This window comes from Sabethes cyaneus, chromosome 3, assembly GCF_943734655.1.
Source record: "Sabethes cyaneus chromosome 3, idSabCyanKW18_F2, whole genome shotgun sequence".
Lineage (NCBI taxonomy): Eukaryota > Metazoa > Arthropoda > Insecta > Diptera > Culicidae > Sabethes > Sabethes cyaneus.
This window is the reverse complement of record NC_071355.1, coordinates 238,325,427-238,351,790: the sequence shown is the minus strand read 5'-3', so window position 1 is coordinate 238,351,790 and position 26,364 is coordinate 238,325,427. Positions and strand designations below refer to the sequence as shown.

At 42.0% G+C, this 26,364-nt stretch overlaps 2 protein-coding genes and 1 long non-coding RNA gene across 3 annotated transcripts; 1 reads left to right on the top strand and 2 right to left on the bottom strand.

Moving 5' to 3' along the window:
• Positions 1-7,396: 7,396 nt before the first annotated feature.
• LOC128744060 (NADH dehydrogenase [ubiquinone] flavoprotein 2, mitochondrial) lies at positions 7,397-8,416 on the bottom strand. Its single transcript, XM_053840817.1, has 3 exons — positions 8,300-8,416; positions 8,081-8,203; positions 7,397-8,021 (listed from the first exon to the last, which is right to left on the bottom strand). Exons 1-3 carry the CDS (start codon positions 8,330-8,332, stop codon positions 7,455-7,457), a joined length of 723 nt encoding a protein of 240 aa, XP_053696792.1. The 5' UTR covers positions 8,333-8,416; the 3' UTR covers positions 7,397-7,454.
• Positions 8,417-9,680: 1,264 nt separating this feature from the next.
• On the bottom strand, positions 9,681-10,743 carry LOC128744062 (uncharacterized). The gene is made up of 2 exons (XR_008412351.1): positions 10,636-10,743; positions 9,681-10,562 (listed from the first exon to the last, which is right to left on the bottom strand). It is a non-coding gene; the product is annotated as an uncharacterized LOC128744062 (long non-coding RNA).
• Positions 10,744-19,871: 9,128 nt separating this feature from the next.
• Positions 19,872-23,420, top strand: LOC128744051 (zinc finger protein 62 homolog). The gene is made up of 4 exons (XM_053840804.1): positions 19,872-20,127; positions 20,358-21,458; positions 21,510-21,620; positions 21,682-23,420. Exons 1-4 carry the CDS (start codon positions 20,065-20,067, stop codon positions 23,287-23,289), a joined length of 2,883 nt encoding a protein of 960 aa, XP_053696779.1. The 5' UTR covers positions 19,872-20,064; the 3' UTR covers positions 23,290-23,420.
• Positions 23,421-26,364: the final 2,944 nt, after the last annotated feature.

Sequence of the window (26,364 nt, the reverse complement as noted above, 5' to 3'; positions counted from 1 at the left end):
GTGTAGTTCTCGGCAGCTTGCGGGTTATCTAGCTGTCTGATGTTCAGCCGAGGAGGGCGGCTTTGACGTGTCCCGTATACGGTGGACAGCTTTGAGCGCTCCAGAGCCATAGTGAGAAAGTAGCGCCCCCATGCTAAATCAATGTTCCTTCCAGGTTCCCCATTTTATCGTATTCGCCCGTTATCGAATACTTTGTTGCACTTAACTTATGTATTGACAAAAGACCAAATTCGGATGACGATGAAAAAAATACAAAGGATAATACATTGAAACAAATTATCCTTAAATCCTATTTATTTAGCCTTCCATAAAAATGCTTTGATGCCCTGCCAGTTGGCTTTACAGCAGATCATCGGAACCTTCACCTTGGCCGATCAAAAGCCAGACATCGGCATTTTATTCAACTCTTTCGTGGCCTTGGCAATCACCTCTTTCTCCATTTTGGCCACAAAATTATTGAAGTAAATGCTCTGTGTTCGAGCTTCGCCTAAAAATTTTTATTGGTAGCAGTTGGGGAACGTTGGGAGAATTGGTGATCGTCGGTACAACGTTTATCTTCAGTCGGTTCATCTCCTCTAGTCATGATTTCTTGGCATGATGGGCCTGGGTCGGCCAAAAGACTTGCGCGTCCTTTGCGCGGTACTTCTTGATAAAAGCGGCAACTTCCGGTAGGTGCTTTGTACTGTATCTTCATATCTTCTCGTACACCGTAACCCCAAACGAAACAACAGCGACTAGAACATTCTCTTCTCGCTGATCGTTAAAAGGGTCTTCTTTGGGGATATATACTTGATGCTTATAGAGGCTTCATCACTTGTCTTGTTGGTTGGGAATATAAAGTACTCGGTCCTCTGTCAGTCGTTGCCGCCCAGCGTCAAGTAGTTTTCGTCGCCAAGTATGACCGCGACATTGTACTTAGCCGGTAAGATGTTTTCACCAGCACCTTCAACCGTTCACTGAGCGTTTGCATGCTATCCGACACAGCCAGCATGGACTGATGCTTTCGCACAAAAATGTCCATTTTGGCCCAGTACTTCTTCTCCGTTAAGTGGGTATGAAATGGGGAAGGCAAATGAGGAGCGTCCAATATAGCTCTAGCTATCCCAAGCCTCTACCTAGCGCCTCCATGTGGCCATACCCGGTAATGTTCTATTGAGTAGCCAAACAAGGAGGTGCGATACTGGGTGGTTCCAGGCTGCCTGATCTCAAAATCGAGGTTTTGAGCAGACGGCGGAGCCACACGACCTTGTTAATAGGTAAGCATAAAATAAGTTATTTTAATTATTTTTTCTTTTTAGCTTATGAAGCACCTCCTGCTATATAAAACTTTGGTCAATACGAGTGTTAATGCACATGGATATTGGATACCAGAAGAAAAATTAAATTAATTATTAGAAGCACTTATGGAAACTAAAAGGACGCAACTCTATTCCATTCGAAGGACTGCTGGTGAGATTGTTCTATTTTTACCCATATATACCACATTTCATAAATAAACTAGAATCGGGAGGAGGGAGGACCATCAGAGCACTTGTTTGAAGCGGTGGGCCTAGGGAGAGTGAAACAGTCAACTTTCTAGGCCCGATTAACAACACACATCGTGGATAATGAGCGGGCTCTTCTCCCTACCTGCTAGAGTCATTCTGCATTAAGACGGTTTATCAACGATTGACTCAGGCGACTTTTGGAAGGAGATTCTCTAAATTCTTGGTACGTGTAAGTGATGTTGCTTATCGACCAATTCCCTTTTGGCCCTTCATACAAGAATTGGAAGCATGACCAATCGTTGAATATCTTCAACTCTTTTTGACATGATAGGCTCATTGCTATGAACGGATGTTCAGCTAAGGCAGGTGGTAGTACCATATATTCATATTCAGTACTTCTTCTTAAGCCGGTTGCTCCGACCTCCCGGCCCAAGGGACGTAACGATGAGACCACCTTGCTCTCGGTTTTCATCTTCAGCTTCTGCTGAACGTTACGGTCGCGCAGCATTGTCGGATGTCTTTTGTTTCTCACGGCGGAGGATGTTGTAATTGCCAGGTTGGTTCCATTCCGCGAGTGGAGCTGGCAGTACGAACAAAGCATCGAGCGTAATTGTTTGACTGTATGCAAATCAACTGATAACGTGGCATGAAAAATAGCTCATTCCAGCTTTGCATGCTGGCAGTTTTTGGTGACCCCAAGAGCTAGCGCCCTTGGCGGGGGCCAGTCTGGCCAAACCGCGCTGGTTAGCTCCACTTTAAACATTAAGACTTCCAAGGGCCTTTAACGCCTAGCTCATTTGCTAAGTCTTGATCCATTAAGGTTAGCTCGGATCCGTGATTGATGAACGCGTAAGTCTGTACTGTATTTTTTTGGCTCATAAAGGATAGAGCATGACTATAACGAAACGATACGAATAAGACAGCTCACTGACCCTGGTGAACATTGCAGCTCGGCTCTGATGCAGGCACGTCTAAAAACTAAATTCAATGGAAAACAATGCTTAAATCTCATGTTAATTAGGCATTATACAAATGGGGACGGGACACGAGGCATACAGACGTTAGGCATACGGACGCAAGGCATAGTACGCTAGGCATACAGACGTCAGGCATAATGGATATGAGGCATACTGGATGGAGGGCATATTTCCAAAAGGCATAATGGACGTGAGGCCGAATGTTCGCAAGGCCGAATGGACGAGAGGCCGAATAGACGTGAGGCCGAATGGACACGAGGCCGAATGGACGCGAGGCCGAATAGACATTAGATCACCTGCACAACGATGAGGAATCGAAGTGGTTAGTCAGCTTACTAGCCAGATGCTGCAAACAGATGATTCAGGGCGAACCGGTTCGCTTTCCTCGGACTACTGACCCTAGTTAGTTTTTCCTAGTTCTCACATCGACGACAAAGCCGCTTTCTGTTTTTCAAGCTAAAAACACAGTTGTGTTCTGCTGGCACAGGGTGCGTCATCTGGCTTTGCATTTCATTTCGAAGTTTTATACAGCGTGATAGATCCAATTCAAATCTTTGTCTAACGCGAATTTCATTTTCTGTGATTTTTTGGTAACGGAGGTGTTACAGAAGGGCACTTGCCTAAATGTGACAGTAACCCGAATATACGACAATTTTCTCAATTGATCGCTAAAAACATTTGAGGCGTATTCGTTAATTCAATTAAATTGAGGTGACAAAAGTAAGCTCGGTTAAGCAAGTTATGAGTTATGCTTATCATAAGATATGAAACCTTTTTACCATGTTAGTATCACGTGTTTCCTAGAAGATTCAGGGCGAGCCGGCCGCAGGCAACGGCTAGTGTTCGCCGGTGACCCGCCGTCGGAAGCGCCGGCCACTGCGGGGGGGCAGCCCCCCTGCAGAAATCACATCTGTCTAGGTCTATTCGTTTTCCTAGGTCTACCGACCCCTAGTTAGTTTTCCCTAGTCCTCGCATCGATTTAACTTTTGGAAAATTTAAAGCGGCGAAGCCGCTTTTTGTGGCTATCACACTGAATAAGCGGTGATCTTTTGTTAAAGCATTTATAAATTAGGTTAGAGCGGGACTAGTTTTCAAATAAAGTTTACATAACAATTAATAACATCAGGTAAATCGCCATTGTTGTGTGTGTTGTGTGTTCTTTAGTATTCTTGGGATTCAATAAAACCGAAAGCAAAGCGTGGGTGCTACACTCCGTTTCAAAACTTAACCTTAACTTTTTTAACAACAGACTACACAACATCAGGTAAAAGTTAATAATTGCGTTTCTAAAAGTAACATTCACGAAATATATTTTTATAAAAAAGTAACTTTTTGACTTAATGACGAAATATACGAAAAAATTTATTCTGCGACATTATAGATAACAAGTTTTCCTAGAGGATTGAAGGCGTAGTCGGGCTGCAAATATTTGATACTTTTAAAGGAATCATTTCAGTTTAGATAAGTAAGTATTCGATAAGATTATTACATCTAATTGTATCAATATGCAATTATATAACTCTGGCGAGGTCGCATGAGGTTATCATCCTTCGTTGGTGCATTCTCAACAGCTCCTCTTACCAGTATACTAACTCTATAAGGAACATCATTGGGATAATATAAAATTCGGCACGAAGGATCGGTAATGAGTGACCTGAGAATAATCCCGTCTTTAAGTAAAATGGTTTTGTTTCTTCAAAGATTCGCTCATCAAGCAAATTCTGCAACCTTGCGGTTACGAAGCCATTCGTTATGTTACATTCGGGCTAGTGGGTTTTGGGCTAATGTCGTGGAACTATTGCAGAGGGTACTTCTTACTTAACAAAAAGATAAAATTTGGATATTAGAACATTAAATCCAATACCGCTAAACACAAAAAAATCGAAAATGGAAAATAGTTAAAGTTATTATTTCACCACTGACGTGTTTTCCGTGTTTTAAACGACACTGTGTTTTACAAAGAAATCATTCTGTTCTTTTTAATAAACAAACGGTTGGCATATTACATTGAGCCAATCGGTAATTGGATCAATTTTGGATTAACGGAGCGGAGGATTAACCGCATGTCACGTCGTATGCTATATGTGTTGCTTTTGCTCTGCACATCTTTAGGCCAGGTGTCCATTCGGCCTCGCATCCATTCGGCCTCGCGTCTATTCGGCCTTGCGTCTATTCGGCCTCGCGTCTATTCGGCCTCGTGTCTATTCGGCCTCGCGTCTATATGCCTTGTATCCGTATGCCTTATATCCATTATGCCTAGCGTACTATGCCTCGCGTCTGTATGCCTAACGTCCGTATGCCTAACGGGGTGTCATCGCAGCTCGGCTCTGATGCAGGCACGTCTAAAAACTAAATTCAATGGAAAACAATGCTTAAATCTCATGTTAATTAGGCATTATACAAATATTCTACAATGCCCTACCGGGCGGCCTTACAGTTGACAGTTGCCCGAAGTTTTAGCCATGGCTGTTGAAAAGATTGAAGTCAGCGTATTCTTCAGCACTTTCGTGGCCTGTTTTGGTCATGGCATTATGTAGGTAGTTCCTCCGTTTGAAGTTCACCCAAAATTGGTTCCATAGATCGCAGCTATGCGTACAAAAGTCTATGCCGGACCCATTCGTGTTGTCATAATCATAATGAGACCTCAAACACCAGTTCTATCTGACGAGACAATGTGGCCTGCTAAAACACAGGTAGAGTCCCAAGCATAGCCGACATGCCTATGCCCGCAGACGGAGGCGTTCCGACCCTGCGCAGACTCTACGAACTGACTCTGAGATCTCTCTGCCAAAGGGCGGAAAGTCATATCTTAATATAATGATGATGAGAGGAAAAATGACAGAAGTAAGTGTGCTTTGCCCTGGCCATTTCGTACTACTTGGGTTGTAAAATGTAGTAAAGTGAAGAAATGGAGATATTGTCAGCCCTGCCTAAAATCGATTGTCCTTAAATTTCCAACACAAACATCCACAAATGAACCAATGAGAAGACAAATCTCGAAATCAACTTATAAGGGATCGACCAATGAAACAAGTTTCATCTTTCATTCTCCTGGCATTTCGGCACTGTTCCAAAATAGGTCTACAAAGCAAATTGAGCGCATCATGCCCTGGGCGTTCGCGGTAGTCGACTGAAGCTTTAGACCATAAAGTCGCACCCGCCTCCCAACCCTCGAGACCAAAGAGCACATGCTAACACATCTATCATTGCCCGTAATCATTGTAGAATGTTCCTTCGGCATACAAACCGGGTCTGGTATTTCGCTTACATCCTCTTATTAGCCCTAAGTCCCCGGCCGACCCAATCAATCCGACATTTTTCGGAGATATTTGCGATAGCTGTGATAAATAGGGATGAGTCCGAGAAACATTCATCTATTAATTATTAGAGATCCCCGTACTGGCCTTATCCTTAAACGGAATAAAAGTACTTTCTGAACAACGCAAAAATCACACTTGGTAAATTTTTACGCCGAGTCCTATTTGAAATCACAAAAATAACTTCACATATACTCACATTCAGAACTAAACGTGACCGCTTTTCATTTACGTGCATGCCACGTGCATAAGTGCGATGTTTGAAGTTGTCATCAATTTTCGTGAGATATAAAGAAGGACTACAACATAATATATTTTATAGTGATGCAGTAACTCGATGTCTTCACATTCAACTATAAATCATTTGCGGTAATAGTGTTTTGCCAAATAAATTCTTCTTTCTTCTGATCAAGTGCAGATTCGCACTTTTACCCCACTAGCGGGGCAAATGTGCGAATACCGCGGGGCAAAAGTTCGAAGCTAGAATCCATGTAAATAGCCCAGCAGTAGCTAACAAAACCATATTATCTTCAATCTGCGTTATGTTTCGGTAAGGAATATTCTCAATTTGCATCTTTTCTATTTTGCGCTGGTGTATTGCAGCCTCCGTTAGATCGAAACTTTTCCAAACGTTTGTTTTTTGTTTCATCAGCGAAAACACATTGTTTTTCTTCGGCCAACATCTGTAGAGCACACAGTTTTCTGCAGATCTTTCATTTCTAGTATCTGTAATATAGTGCCTAAAGCTGTACATAATTAGCTATACATTTTTGCCTCGTCCATGAATCGCACTTTTGCCCCGTCCGTAAATCGAACTTTTACCTCGCTAGGCGCTTGACGGGGTTAGATTAAATTACAGAAAAGCGAAATATATTTTGTAAATTATTTTCACCGTATTTTCAAAACAGATATGTGGGTGATGTAAAACGCTGCTACAAATTTTCAACAAGTAATATCCTCCTGTTGATATCGTATTTGCCGTATAACGTAATTTTTCATCAAAACCGCCCCAAAATAACATTTGCACTTAACTCAGCAACTATGCTTCGTAAGCAACCAAAGCTTACGTTAGATTCAAGCTGTCAAAGTAGTCACCCATCCATGCCAATGTAGAAAATTTACTCGGAATCTGCACCGATAAATCATTGAATCGCACTTTTACCCCTCCTTACTCTACTACGACAAGCTTAAGTTTTATCGTAGGGATCAATCAATTAATTTAAAAATGAATTGAACTTATTTCGTTTCGATTGATTGCAATTTTGAAATAATGCAGACCCTAATAGCACTTCTGGATAGACATTGAACTATCTTACTTTCCAAATTCCGACGATAACTGTTTGTAAGAGATGTCCGAAGCAGAAAATTATGAGGGATTCGGTTACATCGAAACGACTGCCTTTCCGGATAAAACTATCGCTATCATCCGATGTCATGTTGCTGGTATACAGCTCGCTCTGGTTGAATGCAAGTTTGTTTTTTTTCTGCCGGCTGCTAAACAAGATTTATGTTCTAGAAATGTAATTAACTGTTCGTGTTGATAACTCAATTCTTGAAAAATTAGCACTTGGTTCATTTAGGCAGAACATCGACCTTATAAGAAGATTTTTGTGTAATGAATCACTTCAAAATTTATTCACTAACAAAGCATAACAGGCTACCTAAAAAGTTAATTAAAGTCCAGCTTGCAAACCAAAACCGGGTCCTTTCGGTTCGGCAGTTAACGATGTCAAACCGCCAAAAGGTTCCGATGCAAAACGACCATTCCTGGGTCCCGGTCTTGGCACTTTTCCTTGCTTCAAGTCGTCCAAAATTTCTTCGGTATCTTTGGCGGACAAGTCCTCGTAATAGTCGTCATTCACTGCAATCATCGGTGCATTTACACATGCTCCCAAACATTCTACTTCAGAAATGGTGAATTTTCCATCTTTTGTTGTTTCTCCAACTTCGATTCCAAGCTTTTGCTTGCAGGTTTGCAAAACTTTATCCGACCCACGCAGCCAGCATGGCGTTGTAGTACACACTTGCACGTGATACGTTCCCGTCGGCTTACGCATGAACATTGTGTAAAATGTGGCCACTTCATAAACTCTCATATTCGGTAGCCCCAATACGTCTGCAACTTTATGCATAGCCGATATTGGAAGCCAACCGTGTTGCCTCTGAGCCAGATCAAGCAGCGGAATCATTGCGCCGCGCTTATGACCTTCCGGGTAGATGTTAAGGATGGCCTTAACCCGCTGAAATTACATGCACTCATTGTACCGCATGATTTTTTATTCGCAAAAATCGTGAATACCTTTTTATTCTCTTCTGTAAATTCGAACGGAATGGAGGCATTATCTTCGGGAGTGTCACGATGAACGAAAAGGTTGTCACTAAGTTTTATCGAGGAAGTATACAATCCACGTAAGTTTTTTACCTAAAAATTAGGGAAAGAAATCTTATGTAACATTTATCGAGCTATTTGTTGACATGTAATCTGAGCTTATTATGAACATTTACGATGACACGTTACCGTGGATTGTAATTTGGAGGAATATTTGATCATTTTCCGAACGAAAACGAAACTTTTGTAAAACCCTTTTGGAAAAGAATGAACCAACAGACTTCGACTTCGACTTCGCGGATGCAAGATGCAAGCAAAAGCAAAAATGACAAATGCAATGCACAAAGCAAATCCAAATTTAGTATTGGGCGATACCATATCGATACCCGCGATGTCGATACTCGAAGGCCGATATTTCGATATTGTTTAGATAATGGGGATACGCAGCCAAATTAGGGTTAAAAATAGGCCAAGAAATGCTCAAAAAAACCATTAAATATTTATTGCTCTTTGCATTGAAAGTTGGATTTTGAACACACTTCAAGAGCAACATTTCAAATAGGCCGAAGTCAAAACTGACAGTTTCGAGAAAATCGATGATGAAACTTGCGCATCATTTTTTAACTCCTCATTTGATATAAATAGTTATGTTTAGAATTGAATGACGCATTTTGATGCAAAAACATAACAGTTTAATGTGTAATGCAACAACTAGCAGGAAACACATTGATTTACTTTGTAATTTGCAAAAATATGCGTTGGGCCGTTTTCGGAAATCTTTCGGCAATACGACTTTTTCATAAGGCTGATTTGATTATCCATTGTAGTTGAGGCCTTTGACATGAGGCTTTTATTTACTGTCAGTGGTGATATGATTTTGGTGTTGGGCCGATTTTCAGTCAGCGTTTTGCATTTGGCCCTTGTTTATCGAGTTGCTTTAAAGTACAGTGGCTATAAAAGGTTAAAAATTCTTGACCAGGACAGAGGACAGGACGCCGGCCAGCTTCATTATTTGTACTAGAGAAGTTGCGGTTTAATTTCATCATCAAATCTGCCACCTCCGTTGAGCAGGTTTTTGTGAAGCGAAACCTGTTACCCGTGAAATGCAGAAAAATTTACCGATTTACGTTAAAGGTGCGTTTAGACCGGACAATTTCTTGTCAACATGTGGAATGCAACATGCGGAATGCGACATGTTGCTAGTTGTTGCTAAGCGTTGCTTCTGTCGCCATCTAAATACTTGTGATATGTTGCTATAGTTGCATGGAAACATCAGGTAACAGTTTGGAAAAAGTTGCGTGCCACATGTTGCCAATCTAAATGTACCTTTAGGATTTAAAACTTGCTGTCTCCAAAACCATTAAAGGCCAACTTGAAAGGTCAATTCTTGATAAGATTTATTTATCAGGATCAAGTTGGAATCGTTTCGCGTTCCAGTAACACCGTAAAAACATGTATGGTGGTTGCAAGCCATGTATTTTTACCCTATTTTTCGCGGAGGACTCAAATGTTGGTCTCGTTGCCATCGAAAAACTGGATTTTACAACTTTTAGTAAATATAATTTTCATGTTCTTCAAGAAAAAATGTTTATTTTGGCATTCTTATTGAGAAATTGACAATTTTCTAAATCATTGTTCTTTCATCAACGCCAATCAAAAGCTTTCGACACATATTTTTCATCGCCGTCATTCGATCGGATTTTCCAGAGCCTCAATATGCTGCAAAAGCGAATCATCTATCCGTACATTTTTAATCAGTTCACCGGGTCTATCAGGAACTTAAAATCCGACCCGGTCAGCGTATTATCATACAATAACAATTTCCTTTCCAGTTAGTTTACGACTATTAGCAGCAATCTTCTAGCTCAAATTAAGATTCCACGTCATGAACGACATCCACCGATGTTTGATGTGTCCTCTTTATAATCATCTCGAAAATTTTCTGGATCTTTAATTTCTAGCAAAGGTGATAGTGTGTGGATATTTTTCTGTATACGTGAAAACTATTTTGCAGAATAAGCCTTCAGTTACCGCTTCCGTTTCATACTCAGCGACAGTCGCTATGGTAGTTTAAAGCAATGCAGCGGTTCATTCATTTGCATTTCTAACTCACCGCGTTCAAGTGCATCCCGCCTTGGCAGTTCAGCGATAGTAAATGTTGGTCGCGCAACTAATGAACTTACTCCGGTCGGTCCCTCCACAGGTGATACATATATCAAGCGAAATAGCTTTTTTTTGTGTGAGCCGGAAAGGCCGGAAAGTAGCGTAAATGTTTGTTGCCGTGCAGGCTTAAGTACCAAAACGTGTCGTCTTTGTGAATGGCCGTGTTATTTATGCAGGTGAAAAGTATTTAAACAACGTATTGTTTTTATTGCCCGTTCGAATATGGGTCTTTCTCGCAATTGTACGGAAGGGATCATCTTCGTGGCAGCAACTGCAGAACTGGCTGTTTCTAAAATATTTAATTTGCATTGTAACATTTAATTACTATTGGAAACACAAACGTTTGTGTATTTAATACTTACGAAACGTACTAAACCGGAGATGGCCAGTGATTACTTGCCACTTGCCACTTGCGATGCGTAGAAATCTCACAACAAAAATAGGGCCGAAAGCAAAACAAAACACAAACTGCCTATAGGCTTTTTCATACAGAAGGGCCGAAGCACAAAATGAAAACTTTGTTGCCAGTTTTCACATAAGGCTTTTTCAAATTTGCTTTTTAAGACCTATATAGTTTTTAAATCACTATGATGTTTTGTATTTACTATAGATACTTAAAAAAGCTTTAAATATAACCAAAAAACTAGTTTTTTTATATTTTGCACTTGGGTCCTATTGAAATGTTGCTCTTGACTTGTCCAGTCACACATTTTGTAGGTGAGAAAAGTTGCCAAAATTTCGTGGGAAAAAACCATGAATCTTGGTTGATTTCTATTTAAATTCTAATGCTTACGTAGAGTTGTTATCGACGCAAAGAATAATATAAAAATATTTTCTAAATACATAATTCCACGCATAATTCATAACTTGAATAAATATGCAGCATATATGAAATAAATGAAAAATTAAATACTATTTGCTTTCCCTACAACTGGTACTGGCGCCACTGCTAAATCAAATGTCAGCTCAGATGGGAAATGTCGGTCAAAATCTATAACGATTATTGATAAAGTTTTGTTATCGTTAATAATTAATAACGATAATATGGCAATATAAGCAAAAATACGTAAGAAATAGAACAAAAATGTTAAAATAATAACAAACCAAAAAGAAGATTTCACTTTAAACCCTCCAATTTTCGATATTCTTCCATGACGATAAAGTTTGATGGTATTATCGATATAAGATTACTAGCGATATTATCAGTAACACACTTTTCATCACAGTTTTGAAGGTTGCACTTAATAACTGTGCAGTCCAATTGAGTGTGAAGAGCACAATAATTTTTGAGAATTTTTTCTCGCACTGTATTCCGTCGAGTCGAAGAATCGAGCCGGAGGTCACATATTGGCAGCAACTGTGACACGCCAGAGCAGAGAGATACCAAGGAGCTTGTTTGTAAAATATTCGGCACATAACATAATGGTAAATTTCCATATGAAATTCCAGATGATTATCATGTGCCGCATATAAGCACAATCAGCCTAGAAATACACATAAAAATTATACGGATATGAATAGTATGTGCAATTATACATATAAAAAATATACGCATATGAATAGTATGTGCAAAAGTTTCGCGTACCCATAAATTATAACTGTTTGGCATGTAAAGTTCATTGACTGGGCACATTGCAAAAATCTATGTGGGACACATAGAAACTTACGAAAAGTTTTCTCAGTGTAGGTAGAATCCCGAAAAAAATTTACAATCAATTTTGTAGTAGAAACAATGCAATTACAATAGTTTTTTATTGTGAACAATGAAACTTATGGTAAATTTATTGTAAAAATGCCTCAAAATCAAATTTTATTAATATTTTTGTTTCTTGTTTTATGCTATGGAATTGGCCACATTTCATCATAAATTTACTGCCTTTTTTAATTATATTTTGTTTTTTCGCCTAAAAAAATTACCATAAGAGAAGGATAACATTAACTGTAAATGAAAATTTTTGTTCGCGAAAAACTAGATTTTTTTATTGTTAAGATACTTAACAACCCGTCATTTTTATGGTAGAATTTCTGAAAACCATGAAAGTTATGGTGGACAACAATAAGTTTAATAGTTTGGCTTTTTTTTCGGACGATTAATTTTATCGCTTTTACCGTATTTTGTGTCATATTGTTACCATATTTTTTATTTTCGTGTAATGGTTATTTTTTTCCGGGATTACAGTAGATCCAAATTTGATTATCAAATGAATTTCACACAAGGGTAAGTCGCTGAGAACATTCCGTTCACCTCATTCATAAAAATTTTATTCAGTCTGTGCCTTACTGTGCCGCTGAGGGGCTGAATCTGTCAAACTCGCCTGCGCCCAGCCAGACTGTTTTGATCGTTTTGATAATAATAAACAATGGCAAGGCTGCCAATTTCTAACATTTCAAAATTTAAATGTCAAAAAGGTGGGCCATGATGGCAGACTAGATATATCACAGGGAAAATCCAGCGTTCGGATACGGGTGGAAGGAATAACTCGCGCGTAACTCTAACGACTTATATTTACATTAAACAGGTAAAACGTATTCTGATTGCGCAAAACGCTCGATTGGTAATGATAAAGATTGTACCAGTAAGTGGCATATAAAATATTGTTGATAGCATAAATGCGGGGGGTGCGCAGATGCGCTTCGATAGCTGTAATTGTCGACTCTTCTACACTCCTCCTCGACGAGCAGCAGCTATTTCGTCAGACCGAGCATTTCACAAAACTGTCCAAGTTTCGATGGCCCCAACGGTTTCGTAAGTATGTCCGCCACCATCTCGTGTGTAGGACAAAACTCCAGCGAAATCTGCTTCTTCATACAAAGCTCCTGAACGAATCGCTCTCTTGTGTCTATGTGCTTAGAGCGCCTAGTAGATCTTTCCGTTTTGACGAAAGCTAAACATCCCTGGTTGTCCTCCTTTATCACAGTGGGCTGCATTTGTTTTTCGCCGAAATCACTCAGAAGTTTCCGCAGCCAGATAGCTTCTTGGCAAGCTTCACTGACCGCAAAATACTCAGCTTCCATTGATGATAGCGTTACACTGGATTGTCGTCGGCTAGCCCACGAGATTACTCCTCCTCCAAAACTAAACACAAAGCCGGAAGTAGAACGTCTGGTTTCGATATCTCCTGCCCAATCCGCGTCGGAATAACCAAGAAGTGCTTGACTTGGATCACCGCCTAGTCGCAAGTAGTAGTCCCTTGTGGCTTTTAAGTACCGGAGCACTCGCTTTGCTGCAGTCCAGTCTGATTCGTTGGGCGCGCTGAACTTGCGCCCAAGGATAGCCGTACTAACTGCAATGTCAGGCCTAGCAACACAAGCTATGTAGAGGAGTCCACCAACTAGGCTCCGATACATCGTCGGATCATTATAAAGCTTACTTGCAACTTCCGTTTTTAGGTACCCGGGTTCCATCGGGGACCTTGCAATTTTAGCCTGCTCCATGCCAAATTTAGAGAGCAGCTTGTCGATGTGATACGCCAAACGTACCTTAAAATAACGCTCTTCTCGCTTTACTTCCAACCCGAGAAAGTATTTCACTTCACCTAGGTTAGTCAGTTCAAACTCTTCCTGAAGACAACGAAAAATTTTCTTACACTCTGCATCATCTGCTGACGCGATAAGCAGGTCGTCTACATAAACGATCAGAAACACCTTGATCTGACCTCGCTCTTTTCGGTACAAGCAGGAATCCGCTTCTGTCGCTTTGAAGCCCAGCTTCGTTACTACCTCGTTCAACCTTTTGTTCCAGCAGCGTGCTGATTGGCGTAACCCATAAATACTACGCCTAAGTCTGCAAACCAAGTTCTTGTCAGGTACCTCGTAGCCCGGAGGCTGCCGCATAAATATTTCCTCATCAAGGGATCCATACAGGTAAGCCGTCTTAACATCCCAGTGTTGGACGACCATCTTCAATTTAGCAGCCACAACGAGAAATGTTCTAAGCGTAGCTTGTCGCGTAACGGGTGCAAACACTTCGCAGAAGTCCACACCGTAGTGCTGTGTGTAACCTTGTGCGACCAACCTCGCCTTATACTTCACGATTTGGTCATGTTCGTTGCGTTTCACTTTATATACCCATTTGGAACCAACCACCTTTCGTCCGGCTGGCAGTGGTACTAGTTCCCACGTTGTATTACGGTGATGGGACGCTAGCTCCTCCTCCATCGCATCTCTCCATTCTGGTTTCTGCATGGCTTCACGGTAACTATCCGGCTCCTCAACAGCACACGCTGCCATACCAACAGCATACTCCAACATATACTCATCCAAATACTGCGGCGGTACGCCACGGTTAACACGAGTTGAACGGCGCACATTCTGTATCGGCAGCTCATTTTCATCACTAGCAGCTTCATAAAAATTATCATAATCACTCAGTTCTTCTGCCTCATCTCGATGATTTGCATTTTCTTCTACTGGGACTAACGTATCATCTCCTTCTTTCATCGAATCACCGTCGACTGGCATGTTGTCTGGCTCAGCATTTGACAACTCAATTTGCGAGATTGCATTGCCGAGTTCAATAAATTTTGCATCTCAGCTAATCGTAATCGCATCCGTTTCTGGATTTACAAAACGATAACTCTTGTGTTCCATGGAATAGCCGACAAAAACCAATCTCGTTGCCTTGCTGTCCATTTTAGCGCGCTTCGTATCCGGAACGTGAACGTAAGCAGTACTACCAAAAACCCGAAGATGTTTCAAGTCTGGCATTCTACCCCACCAGAGTTCATACGGAGTTTTTGAAATTGATCTTGATGGAAGCCGATTCTGGAGATAGGTGGCGGTAAGTACAGCTTCTCCCCAGTAGCGTCGATCTAAACCTGCATCGAGCAGCATACAGGTCGCCATTTCAGTTAGTGAACGGTTTTTACGTTCCGCCACCCCGTTCTGCTGAGGCGAGTATGGAGCTGTAAACTGAGCTTTAATGCCCTCATCACGATAAAACTCACGTAGCTCGTTATTATCGAACTCTCCGCCTCCGTCAGTCCTTATGACACGCAGCTTACGTCCAAAAATATTCTCGGTCCACCTCACAAATTCTTTTATACGCTGTGCAGCTTCCCACTTATGCTTAAGAAGATAGGTCAACGTAGAACGACTATAATCGTCAACTATGTTCATTATGTAGCGGTTTCCACTTGGCGTTATATTTTTCATTGGACCGCATAAGTCGCTGTGTACGATATCTAACGGTTGACGAGATTTACGTTCACTTACTGGTGGAAAAGGAGCTCTCGCTGACTTCCCTTCCAAACAGCATTCACACACAGATCGTACGCCACACTCGTTGATCTTTATTCCAGTTGCTAGTTGGTCCTTTACGATACGTTTCACTGCATCCCAGTCTCGGTGGCCCAAACGCCGATGCCATTGATGCTGGCAGTGATCATTGTGGTATCCAACAAACGCGTTTGTTGATGCATCAGCAAGTCGCAAATAATAGAGCCCATTATGCCGCATACCGGTAGCAATACATTTGTCAGCATTTAAGATTTTACAGCCGTGCTTGCCAAACACCACATCGTAATTGTTCTGCACCAACTTGCTCACTGAAATCAAATTTGTCGACAGTCCCGGTACGAATTTTACTTCTTTAACTTCGATTTTGATAACTTCTCCTTCGCCGTCAACGCCGTTTAAAAGAACACTTCCCTGGCCACATATTTGGGTTTTCTCTCCGTCAGCCAACGTAATCCATCCGCCGGAAAATTTGTCAAGTGATGTGAATGAAGTTTCGTCGTTAGTCATGTGCGCGCTTGCGCCACTGTCTATCACCCAACCGTTCTTCTCGCCACCGACATGAAATGCAACATCCTCGCTTCGCGCCGCTTTTGCCTTCGCGTTCTCGTCTCCCTTCACCGAGACGGAATGATCACTTTTAGAGTCACTTTTCTTCGTCGCTAGCAGCTTGCGACAGTTTCGCTGGAGATGTCCTGCCTTTTGACAGAAATGGCAAATACGAGTTTCTTTATATCGCTTATACACCGCTGACTTCATTGCTATTTCTGTTTTAACTTTTGAGACACTTTCACGCTCTTGCCGCCGTTGAGATTCATCCACTAACTTTGATTTTACAACGTCCATTGTTAAGTCTTCATCGGGGCGACTATCAAGAGCGGACACCAACGTGTCGAAGGAAGGTGGCAGACTTCGCATGAGCATACAAATTTTGATATCACAAGGCAGATCCATACCAGCTCCCGCAAGACGCTCAAAGAGTTCATCTACTTCAAACAAATGTAGTTCGATATCGCCACGTTCGCTTAAATTGATAGCGCATAACTTTTTCAGGAGCGAAACTCGAACCGATCGCGAAGTCTTCTGATGGTAGCGTTTTAATGCTTCCCACACATCATGAGCATGACTCGCACTTTTAACCAATGACAATTGGCTATCATCCAACAATAGCACAATAGTTGCTTTAGCTTTTCGATCGAGCGTCTTCCACTGCTCGGTACGTAAATCATCTGCAGGAATCGCATCTGAGACAATTGTCCACATGTCTTCACGAGCAAGCAAAATTTCTAACCTGATTTTCCAGGTTTGCCAATTTGATCCATTTAGCTTTGCAATCTGGAACCGCGTGGTCTCCATTGTATCACGGTCTATTGTTCGCGCCAACAATCGATCTTTTCACAACGATTGTCTTCACTCTCGTGTGAGTGGAAATATCACGGAGCACGTCTCGGAATATATCTTCTTCTCAACCCGATCTAGCTGGGCCCATAACCCTGATGGCAGACTAGATATATCACAGGGAAAATCCAGCGTTCGGATACGGGTGGAAGGAATAACTCGCGCGTAACTCTAACGACTTATATTTACATTAAACAGGTAAAACGTATTCTGATTGCGCAAAACGCTCGATTGGTAATGATAAAGATTGTACCAGTAAGTGGCATATAAAATATTGTTGATAGCATAAATGCGGGGGGTGCGCAGATGCGCTTCGATAGCTGTAATTGTCGACTCTTCTACAGGCCACTATGTGCTGTTCCCTAAATTGAGCCTGCAACAATGTTCTAAGCGGTTTACCCTTGATTTCACACTACCCGAGTAACACTTTCAGGCTGATCAAACGCTTTTATAGCTGATTTTATTCAACCTGTGGCTGATCTATGGTTTAGGCACAGACTAACAGACGTAACACTGAAGCCCCATTCCAAAGCCAATAAAAACGATCATTTCAAATTTTCACTTAAGCCAAGACTCAAACAGTCGCTGCACGAGAACGCCGCTCCCCTGCGCTGGCGCTGTTGTCAGAAAATATACAAGTAAATTTATAGCATTGCTAAATTTATAGCGACCTGCTCTGCGTAGCGCGAAGACTACACCAGGTGATGCTAATGTTTTTTCCAAGCTTTAGTGATGTCAATGAAACGATGTATTGTTAGAAAATTGGTTCGAAGTGTTACGTCTGTTAGTCTGTGGTTTAGGTTTATAAATAAAAACCTTTTTTCAGTTCTTAAACATCTAAATCTGGTGATTTTATCAAGCTTCAGGCTAATTAATAGCTGCTTTCGAAGCTGCAATGAAGCTTAATAGAAACATTTTTGCGCTTTTAAATGGCCAATTTGCGCAATGCCGTCAATTCTATTTTTAGAACGAGAAATAGTTTTCCAATCGCTTAATAAACGCTTCATCAACCTTTATGCAGCAAAAAAATAATCTATTTTTAAATTAAAAAAAATGGAACGCGTCATTTTTATTTTACACCGTGAACGCGATATTTTTAATTCCGAATAACTTTAATTCGTCTAATAGCGAATTCATAAATTAACCTGGCTCAGGTCGATTAGCACTCAGTTTTAATCGAAGTGCTGTCAAAGCGTTCATGAATTAACCGAAATTGCATCTCGGTTAAACTGACAGTATTCAGTTTGAAGCGCAGGTTAAAACTGTCTAGCATTACGGTTTACGGGTCGATCTGTCAAACTGCCCGTATCGTTCATAAATTTCGGGTTCGAGTTGGCACGAACCCAGGTTAATTTATGAATTCGCTATAAGTAAGCGAGCTAATTAAAAATGCATGTCTTTTCCGGAAATTGAACCCGCCATCTTTTGATCCATAAGCACTCACCATATGATCCGCCCCATTTGCATCTGCAGAACAGATATTGAGAATATCTTTACACCTAAAGCCTAGCTCGCCTAGCGTGAAGCAGTCGATGATGTCGATAACTGACAAACTTTTGCTGTCAGCCGAATTGCGAAATTCTATGATCTGACAGTATGTGTGCTGTGAGCCGAAAGAAAACTTGGTAGAAGCTTGTAAACCCACTTTAACACTCTTAAGCAGTCTTAAAGTAGTTTGAAAGCTCTGAGCCTAATGAAAGCTTCCACTCTACACTTTAACACCTTTAACCAGCCGTAAAACGGTTTGATGTTTATGGCTGTTTAGAAGTCTTAAAAGTCTTAATAGCGGTTTATCAGCTTTTGGGAGAGAACTGGTTTGAAAAACTTAAAGTAGCTTAAACATCGCGTATTTAAACATCATTTATTTGCTTATCTTATGCAGTTTTAATCGCCTTAAACCAAACCGTAAACAGCCATTGCTCTTGCAATTCAGCTACCGTTGTTACTTGGGAATGTTGTTATAATATCGAAGTTGTAGGCAATTTAAATGCAAAACTAAATTTTGTTATATGTTCCTGGGAGTGTTCTTCATCACTCAAAATAATCCACACGTCCTTTCCACGTGTAAATTTCAGGATAGGCAGTTACGTGATTTTCAGCTGACTGTTATTGGAAAAAAATAACATCTATTTGATTTTCACGTTAACGCATTAGTATGCGTGCGAACTACCTGAAAATCACGTAATTAGTACAGGAAAGCTGGATGGAAAATATTCACATAACTTTTCCTATGATTTCGACGTGAAATTTATTTTGAGTGATGGATAAATGTGTCTAAATGAGACATTTCTCATGCATTGATCGTCAAATCATAAGCCAGCACATTAATTTGTGAGATCAGTACTAACAAAATTAAAGTGGAAGTTCGCTCGCATTGAGTCTCAAAACTACAAGAATTTTGATAATCAGGGTACCCACCAATGGGGCCAGTGGAACCAAACAGATGGTCAAAGCAAAAACTCTACGAGGTGATTCTCTCAGGCCCATTGGTTTTGACAGTCTGGAAATACTAGGCCCGAGTGTGACTAGAGTAGTGGTTTTCACAAGAGACTACGCCAAGCTCCCCCCCCCCCCCTGGTTCAAAGCGACTTGGGGTACTGGTAAAAAGAACACGGCGAGAACACCACCGAGGATTTCGTCGTTCCCAAATGCAATTAGTGATAAAATTTGGATTTTTCACTTCCCGAAAAAATTTTGCGCACACGCAAACTCAAACTTTAATCTCGATTTAAATTCAAGTGCGTGGAAATACATATTTAATTTTGACTTGAGATTTTGAAGTATTTAGCCTTTTGCCCCAAATGCCCCGCAAATACCCCTTTGTTCAACGATCAGCTGCTTCTGACAGCCAGCAAGAGCTCGCCACGGCGTACGCAGCCAAAATGTGCGTGCGTAATGTTTATTATTGTTTGACAGTTTGCTTCCAGCAAAGAAGCCAACAACAACATCAGCATCAACAACCAATCAGAATCAAGAAGCAACAAAAAGTAACGGAACAGCAGCAGCCAGGAACCAGCAACAAGCGTGAATATTTTAAGATGATGATCGAATACTTGATTTGGAAATCAGGTTCTTGTGTGGAATTCTAGTTTCAGTCGTGGAATCTCTTGTCGACTGACTAACGTGCAATGAAATTCTTTAACTGATAGTGCGCGAATATGGCAAAAACTTTGGTGGAGTCCGCGGAATCGGAGACCGTAATTGGCTCGAGCAATGATGGTGTAAGTGTTAATCTTGTTAGAACAGTAATTTGGTTCAATATTTGGTCAAATATTGCTTAAAGAATTGATGAAGCTAAGCATAGCGTATTCTAGTTTACGAAAAGGATACAAAAGATCCTAATAGAAAATGTGAAACAAGTAGTCATGATGATTGAGAAACAGGAAACAATTGCGCAAATATTAAATTATACCATGTCAATAATTCTAATTTTTTTTCTATACTTTCATAGACCAAGACATCCACATGTCCAACCTGTCGAAAGTCATTTCGCTCAAGTCGGCAATGTGAGCGACACATCGCAACCGTCCACTGCCCTAAATCTGAAGCCACGACAAGCAAAGCCGAACAACAACACTGCAAGCAGTGTGACAAATCCTTCAAAAGTACAAAATTGCTGCAAACACACGAAAAGACTCACCGGAAACAGGTGCCAAATCAGGAGCAACATTCGGACGCCGCCGATGGTGCGGCAGAAAAAGATGCACTGCCTTGCGAAAAGTGCAATGCCGTGTTTCGGAGCCGAGAAGGCCGACGCGTGCACATGATCCTGAAGCACAGTGCTGGTCCGACCTACCGGTGCCAGGAGTGTCCCATGATATTCGCTCGCAAGGCCAACTTGCGATTGCATATGACTACGCACGGAGTGCGACCGCACGTTTGCAGTGTCTGCGGCAAGTCGTTCGCTCGAATCGAGAGCCTACGGTCACACGAGCAGCGGTGTGCCACCGGAGATAAGGGCTTGTCTTGCGATGAGTGCGGAAGGCGTTTTCGGAAGCAAGAACTGCTGGAGAAACATCTCCAACAAGGTCATCCCGAGCGGGAGCATGTGTGCGGTCACTGTGGGCAAAGTTTCGAAACTAAAAGAGCGTTGAGTCACCATGTGCGGGTTCACGAGGGACAGCATCGGTGTACGCACTGTACGCTGCAGTTTGTAACGGAGAAGGCGCTGCAGAATCATGAACGTAGTCGGCACTGGGAGGTTCTGGGGTTGGAACGGATTGTTGGCAAACAGGGACGCCGGAAGGATAGGCTAGAGGAAGCCAGCAAACCGAAGACGAGAATTAGGAGGAATAAGCATTGTCCTTTTCTTGGTTTGGAGCATTTAGCTGAGCGTCCTGCGGTGGAAGAAAGTGCTAACTTGGAGAGTAATGCAGATGCGCCGGACGAAACATCTGCCAATCAAGCTGACCCTGAAAACATTCCCGAGGAGGTGGAAGCAAAGACTGCGAAATTTGAAACGACTGATGATGAAAGTCAATCACAGAGGGAGGTTGTCGATGAGATTTGTTTGAAGGACACACTGCCTAAAGATTCCAGAGATCTGATTAAAGTAAGTTAATTTTTTAAGAAACTTTAAACTAGTAATCAATTTAATTTTCAGCTTGCCCTAGAAGGCCCTGATCTATTAAATGAAAAGGATTCGTTTAGAGCAGAAGAATTAAAATCGGAAAACAAAGTTCATCAACCAGGGATAACTGATGATAAAGAAGACGTGAGCAAATTATCTCTTAAGTAAGAAAACTCCACTACAAACTTTGTATTTGCAATTTTAGCACGATAAAGTAACAGCACCCAGTGAGTGGCCAGAACCAGTCCAACCCAGTATGGATAACTCTTCCAGTGATAACGAAAACGCAGATTTTGAAGCTGGGTCCGTTGAATCCGAACCTCCGTTAGAAAGCCAAGTTGAACTTGACTCAGTAGTGTTAAATTCCGAGCCAGAGAAAAAGTCTGAGAAATTTACAAAGGACAAAAAAGCACCCACTAGTCGAAAACCCACCAAGCAGAAACCATTCCCCTGCGACCAGTGTGACAACAAATCGTTCGCCCATCGGTACTGGTTGGTGGCTCACCGGGAGAAGGTGCACGGCATACGGGAACCAAAAACCGAGCACCAACCACCGAAGAAAGGCCGGACGCACTTTTGTAACGAATGCGACAAAAGTTTCAGCGACTGGCGCAACATGGTGTACCACTTCAAGCACGTCCACAAGCTGCAGTTCAACGAAAGCGAACTGCAACAGTGCCAGTCGTGCAAGAAAAAGTTCATCTACGCCGAGGAACTGAAAACTCATACCTGCACGAGAAGCATTTTCGTCAACCGGCAACCGTACTATAAGTGTGAGCTGTGCGGGAAAGCGTACCACAGTCAGCATGGGCTGGACTGTCACCGGTCAGTTCACCAGGAATTTCAGCGCTTCAATTGTGATGTTTGTCAGAAAGCCTTCGCCAATGTGAAGGATATGAACTACCACAAGAAGCGCGTGCACGTGGAGGCTAGCTACGTGTGCGACGTGTGCGGAAAAGGCTTTAAACTGCACACCCAGTTGAAGGTGCACGCTCAGATACACCAGCAGCAGAAGCGACATCAGTGCGAATTTTGCGGCAAGTCCTTCGCACAACGCAACGGTATGACGGCCCATCTGAGGATTGCTCACGCAGAACAGCTCGGCACTGCCGCGTTGGCAGAGCGGGAGATTACCTGCGACCTCTGCGGAAAAAAGTTAAAGGGCAAAATATGTCTGAAGCTACACATGAAGCTTCACGCCGACGATCGCAACTTTGCATGTTCGTATTGTGACAAAAAGTTCATCGTGAAACAGGACAAAATTCGACACGAGCAAAATCACACGAAAGAGTACCGGTTTAAGTGTCGCTTCTGCGACAAGGGATCCACTCGACGGAAGCTGATTCTGGTGCACGAAGCTAAGCAGCACAACGTTACCGTTAACGAGGATCTGGGTCCGAGCCACGTTTGTACGGTGTGCGGGCGTAGCTTTCTTTCGCCTTCGGCGCTGCAGATTCACATGTCACTGCACAGCTGTGAGCTACCGGTTCCCTGCACTCGATGTGATCGGCGATTTAAGAATGTAAAATATATGAAGTACCACTTGAAAGCACATCATCAGCTTTTGGATGCTCTACCTGTACCACCGGCACCGGAAGTGGAAACAACTGTGATCACGGTGGATAGCAGCAACGTACTGCCTCTGGCAGAGGAGTCCCAACCTCAACAACAACAACAACAGTTGATTCAGCCAGCCGGTCAACAACTGCAGATGATTGAAGTTTGTGGCGATAGGAATGATGTGACGGTTGTGTATGTTGAATATACGGTGGAACAGCAACAGGTTAAAGAATTTTTGCTGCAGAACTGCTGAGAATGGTGTCTTAAAGTTGACGATATTTGTGTTCTGTAGGAAAGTAAAAGAATTCCTTGACTGTACATTTTCATGTACATGTACTATCAGTCAAATGACATGTACATATTTTTTTGGGCGGTAGAAATTGGGTATGGAAAAATATAAAAAATAGAGTTGAACCTCGAGTTAGCTTAAATCAACTTATTTATTCAATATCTAAAACATGACATAATATCACACATATCACGTATACGTGATCGCTCTCAAATATTCATAAAAAAGACCTTAACAAAACAGAAATACTCAAAAACCTACAAATAAACCTCAATATCTTAGGTACTTTTTCAAAAGGACGTCGATAACAATGAAAGATACGAGGAGTAGTACTTCCCCTCGTCCGCTTTTCCCAACGGCACCAATGTACTTTAAAACGTCAACTTTGTATGAATCGGTTGGCGGTGTCACTAGTTAGCTAAATGTTTGGAAAATTTTCTTTAAAATGTATTTGTGTTGCTGTAATAATCGGAAGAAAGGGGACACCAAAGAGAGTCTCTTAATGTCACTTAGGTCCTTTGGAAAAAGTACCCACGAAATGTCATTTCCACAACGGCTCATTAAACAGCTCATACGATTGCTAGATTCGTTGATCGGAGCATCCTCTGGACCATGTGCATGAACCCCCTTACATTCAAACTAAACGACCCTTTTTAAGGCAACTACATTTGAAAGAAGAACTGATTTTCAAGCTTTCCTTAGTGTTGCAAGCAAAAATGTGCCTAAGGTAGCCTTAGGTCAATCATCCGTTGGTTCTGGACTCAACTCATCCGTTCTTTGTTCTTGAATTTCTAAAAAATCTTCATGTTTTACGAGTTTCCTGTTAGCAGACAAATTTTATAATTGACTCTAAAAAAATTTGCTAGGAGGCTGGCAAAGAATGAACATGTGCAAATCTATCATCTCTGGCCACTAATTCCCGCCTCCCACCTACTGCATCTAAGATGGCAGCCCCATCAGTGGGATCAGGGGGACCTTAGGCTAACAATCTACTGTATCCGGAAAACTTACCAATTTACAGAAAATGAAAGAAGAAATCTGTTTGGGTTATTGGAAACGAGCTTTAGCATGAAAATATGGACACGAATCGGAACAAGAACATGAAATCCTACGGAAGGTCCGTTGGCTGGATAGCGGTGAGCACAAGCTATCGTCCGGGCAAGTCTTGCTCTACTCTGCCATACGAGGTGAAAATGCTGCTCGAGAAAGAGGAGTTGGATTCCTACTGATCTCAGGGTCCTGATGAAGTGTTAAGCGACAAACGAAGAAATAATCGTCACCAGATGTAGAATATAGGATGATGTCGAACTGCAGGGAAAGAGAGTGTTAACAGCCAGCTGAAAAGCGTGGCTGGGAAAATCCCGAAGGGGGACATTTAAATCAAACTTAAGCGACTTCAACGCGAAGATTGGCTCAAACAACGCGGACGTTGAACGCGTCATGGGGCGCCATGGCCTAGGAGAGATGAGCTGGTATTCGTTGGCTTCGAAAAGGCGTTCGACCGACCCAACCTCGAAAACATCGGGGGTGCCACTTAGCCGTGCAGGAGTTCTAGATAAGATAGATCATCTCATCGAAACTCAGTGCGAAGCGTTTTCGTCGAAGGTTTCGTACAACTACGGGTTCCTGCTGGCGTAAGACAGAGCTAGATTTTATCACCGCTTCTGTTTCTAATCGTTATAGATAAGACATTGATTGGAACAATTGGTAGTAGACCAAATCGAGGATTGTCTTGGAATCCATCTAACGATGACCTCGACCAAGCCGATGACATTGTCTTGCTCGCAAATTAGATGAACTCGCCGAGAGCTCCCAGGCAGCATGTCTCACAGTGAATATAGGAAAGTCTATGGTAGTGAACACTGAAATCCCACCAACTTTACCAACTTTAGCGGGACAACAGGTTGAGCAGGTGGAAACCTTTCAAAGCTTGCCAGGTAGGTAATGCCCGGAGGTTATATTAAGACTGATATAATCACGCGAACCAGAAAGGCCAGATTGGCCTTTGCAGGTCAATCCTGATTTTTCTACGTATCAAAAACCGAACTTTCAACTCAAACGTTAAGTCTGTATTGTTGTACGCCTGCGAAATATGGTGCGTCTCAGCGGGGACAATGTAAAAGCTGCTTACTTACTTACTTTACTTACGAGTTTTGCACGAAGTTGCAAGTTACGTAATCCGTAGAAGGCCCTGTTGGCAGCCGCTATCTCCCTTTTTACTACGCGGCTCGCACTAACGTACCAAGGTAAACAAACTCGTCGACCACTTCAAAAGTATTTCCGTCTGTCACCAGTACCACCGCAGTTGCAACATCCGAAGGCCTACCACGCTCTCTACCAGCCACCATATACTTCCTTTTGGCAGAGTTTATGATAAGCCCTATCCTCGCAGCTTCCTTCTTAATATGTATGTAATGCCTTTTCCACAGCTCTACGGTTAACATCATCGTAATCATCGATGTTCGAACGATGTCGCCCACAAACCCTAGAAGCATATGAGAATTCGTGATGATTGCGGTATACCGCTTCTCTGCCCGGCTTCCCTTCGAATAGCATTTTGCAATGCCATGTTGAACAGCTAATTCGAAAGCCCGTCATCTTGCTTCAAACCATCTAAAGTCACAAACGAGTCTGATGTCTTATCCACTATCCTGACGCTTGATTATGAACCATCAGTTATGTTGGAAAACCATGTTCAAGCATAATCTGCCACAGCTCGTTTCGTTTAACTGAATCGTATGCCGCCTTGAAGTCTATAAACAAATGGTGAGTCTGCAAGTTGAGTTCCTGGAATTTATCGAGGAGATTATTTGGTCCATCGTGGAGCGTTCCTCTCGAAAACCGCCCCGGCATTCGCCAATAAAAGTTTCCTGCAACGGCGTCAGTCATAGTTGGGGAGAGTAATGTCTCGATAATTGCTGCATTCGAGTCGATGACCCTTTCTGTAAATAGGGCATGTGAGTCTTTCCGACCAGTTCGTCATTAGTTCCTCCTCAGTCCATACCTTTAGTATAACATGATTTATTTATTTTAGTGGTT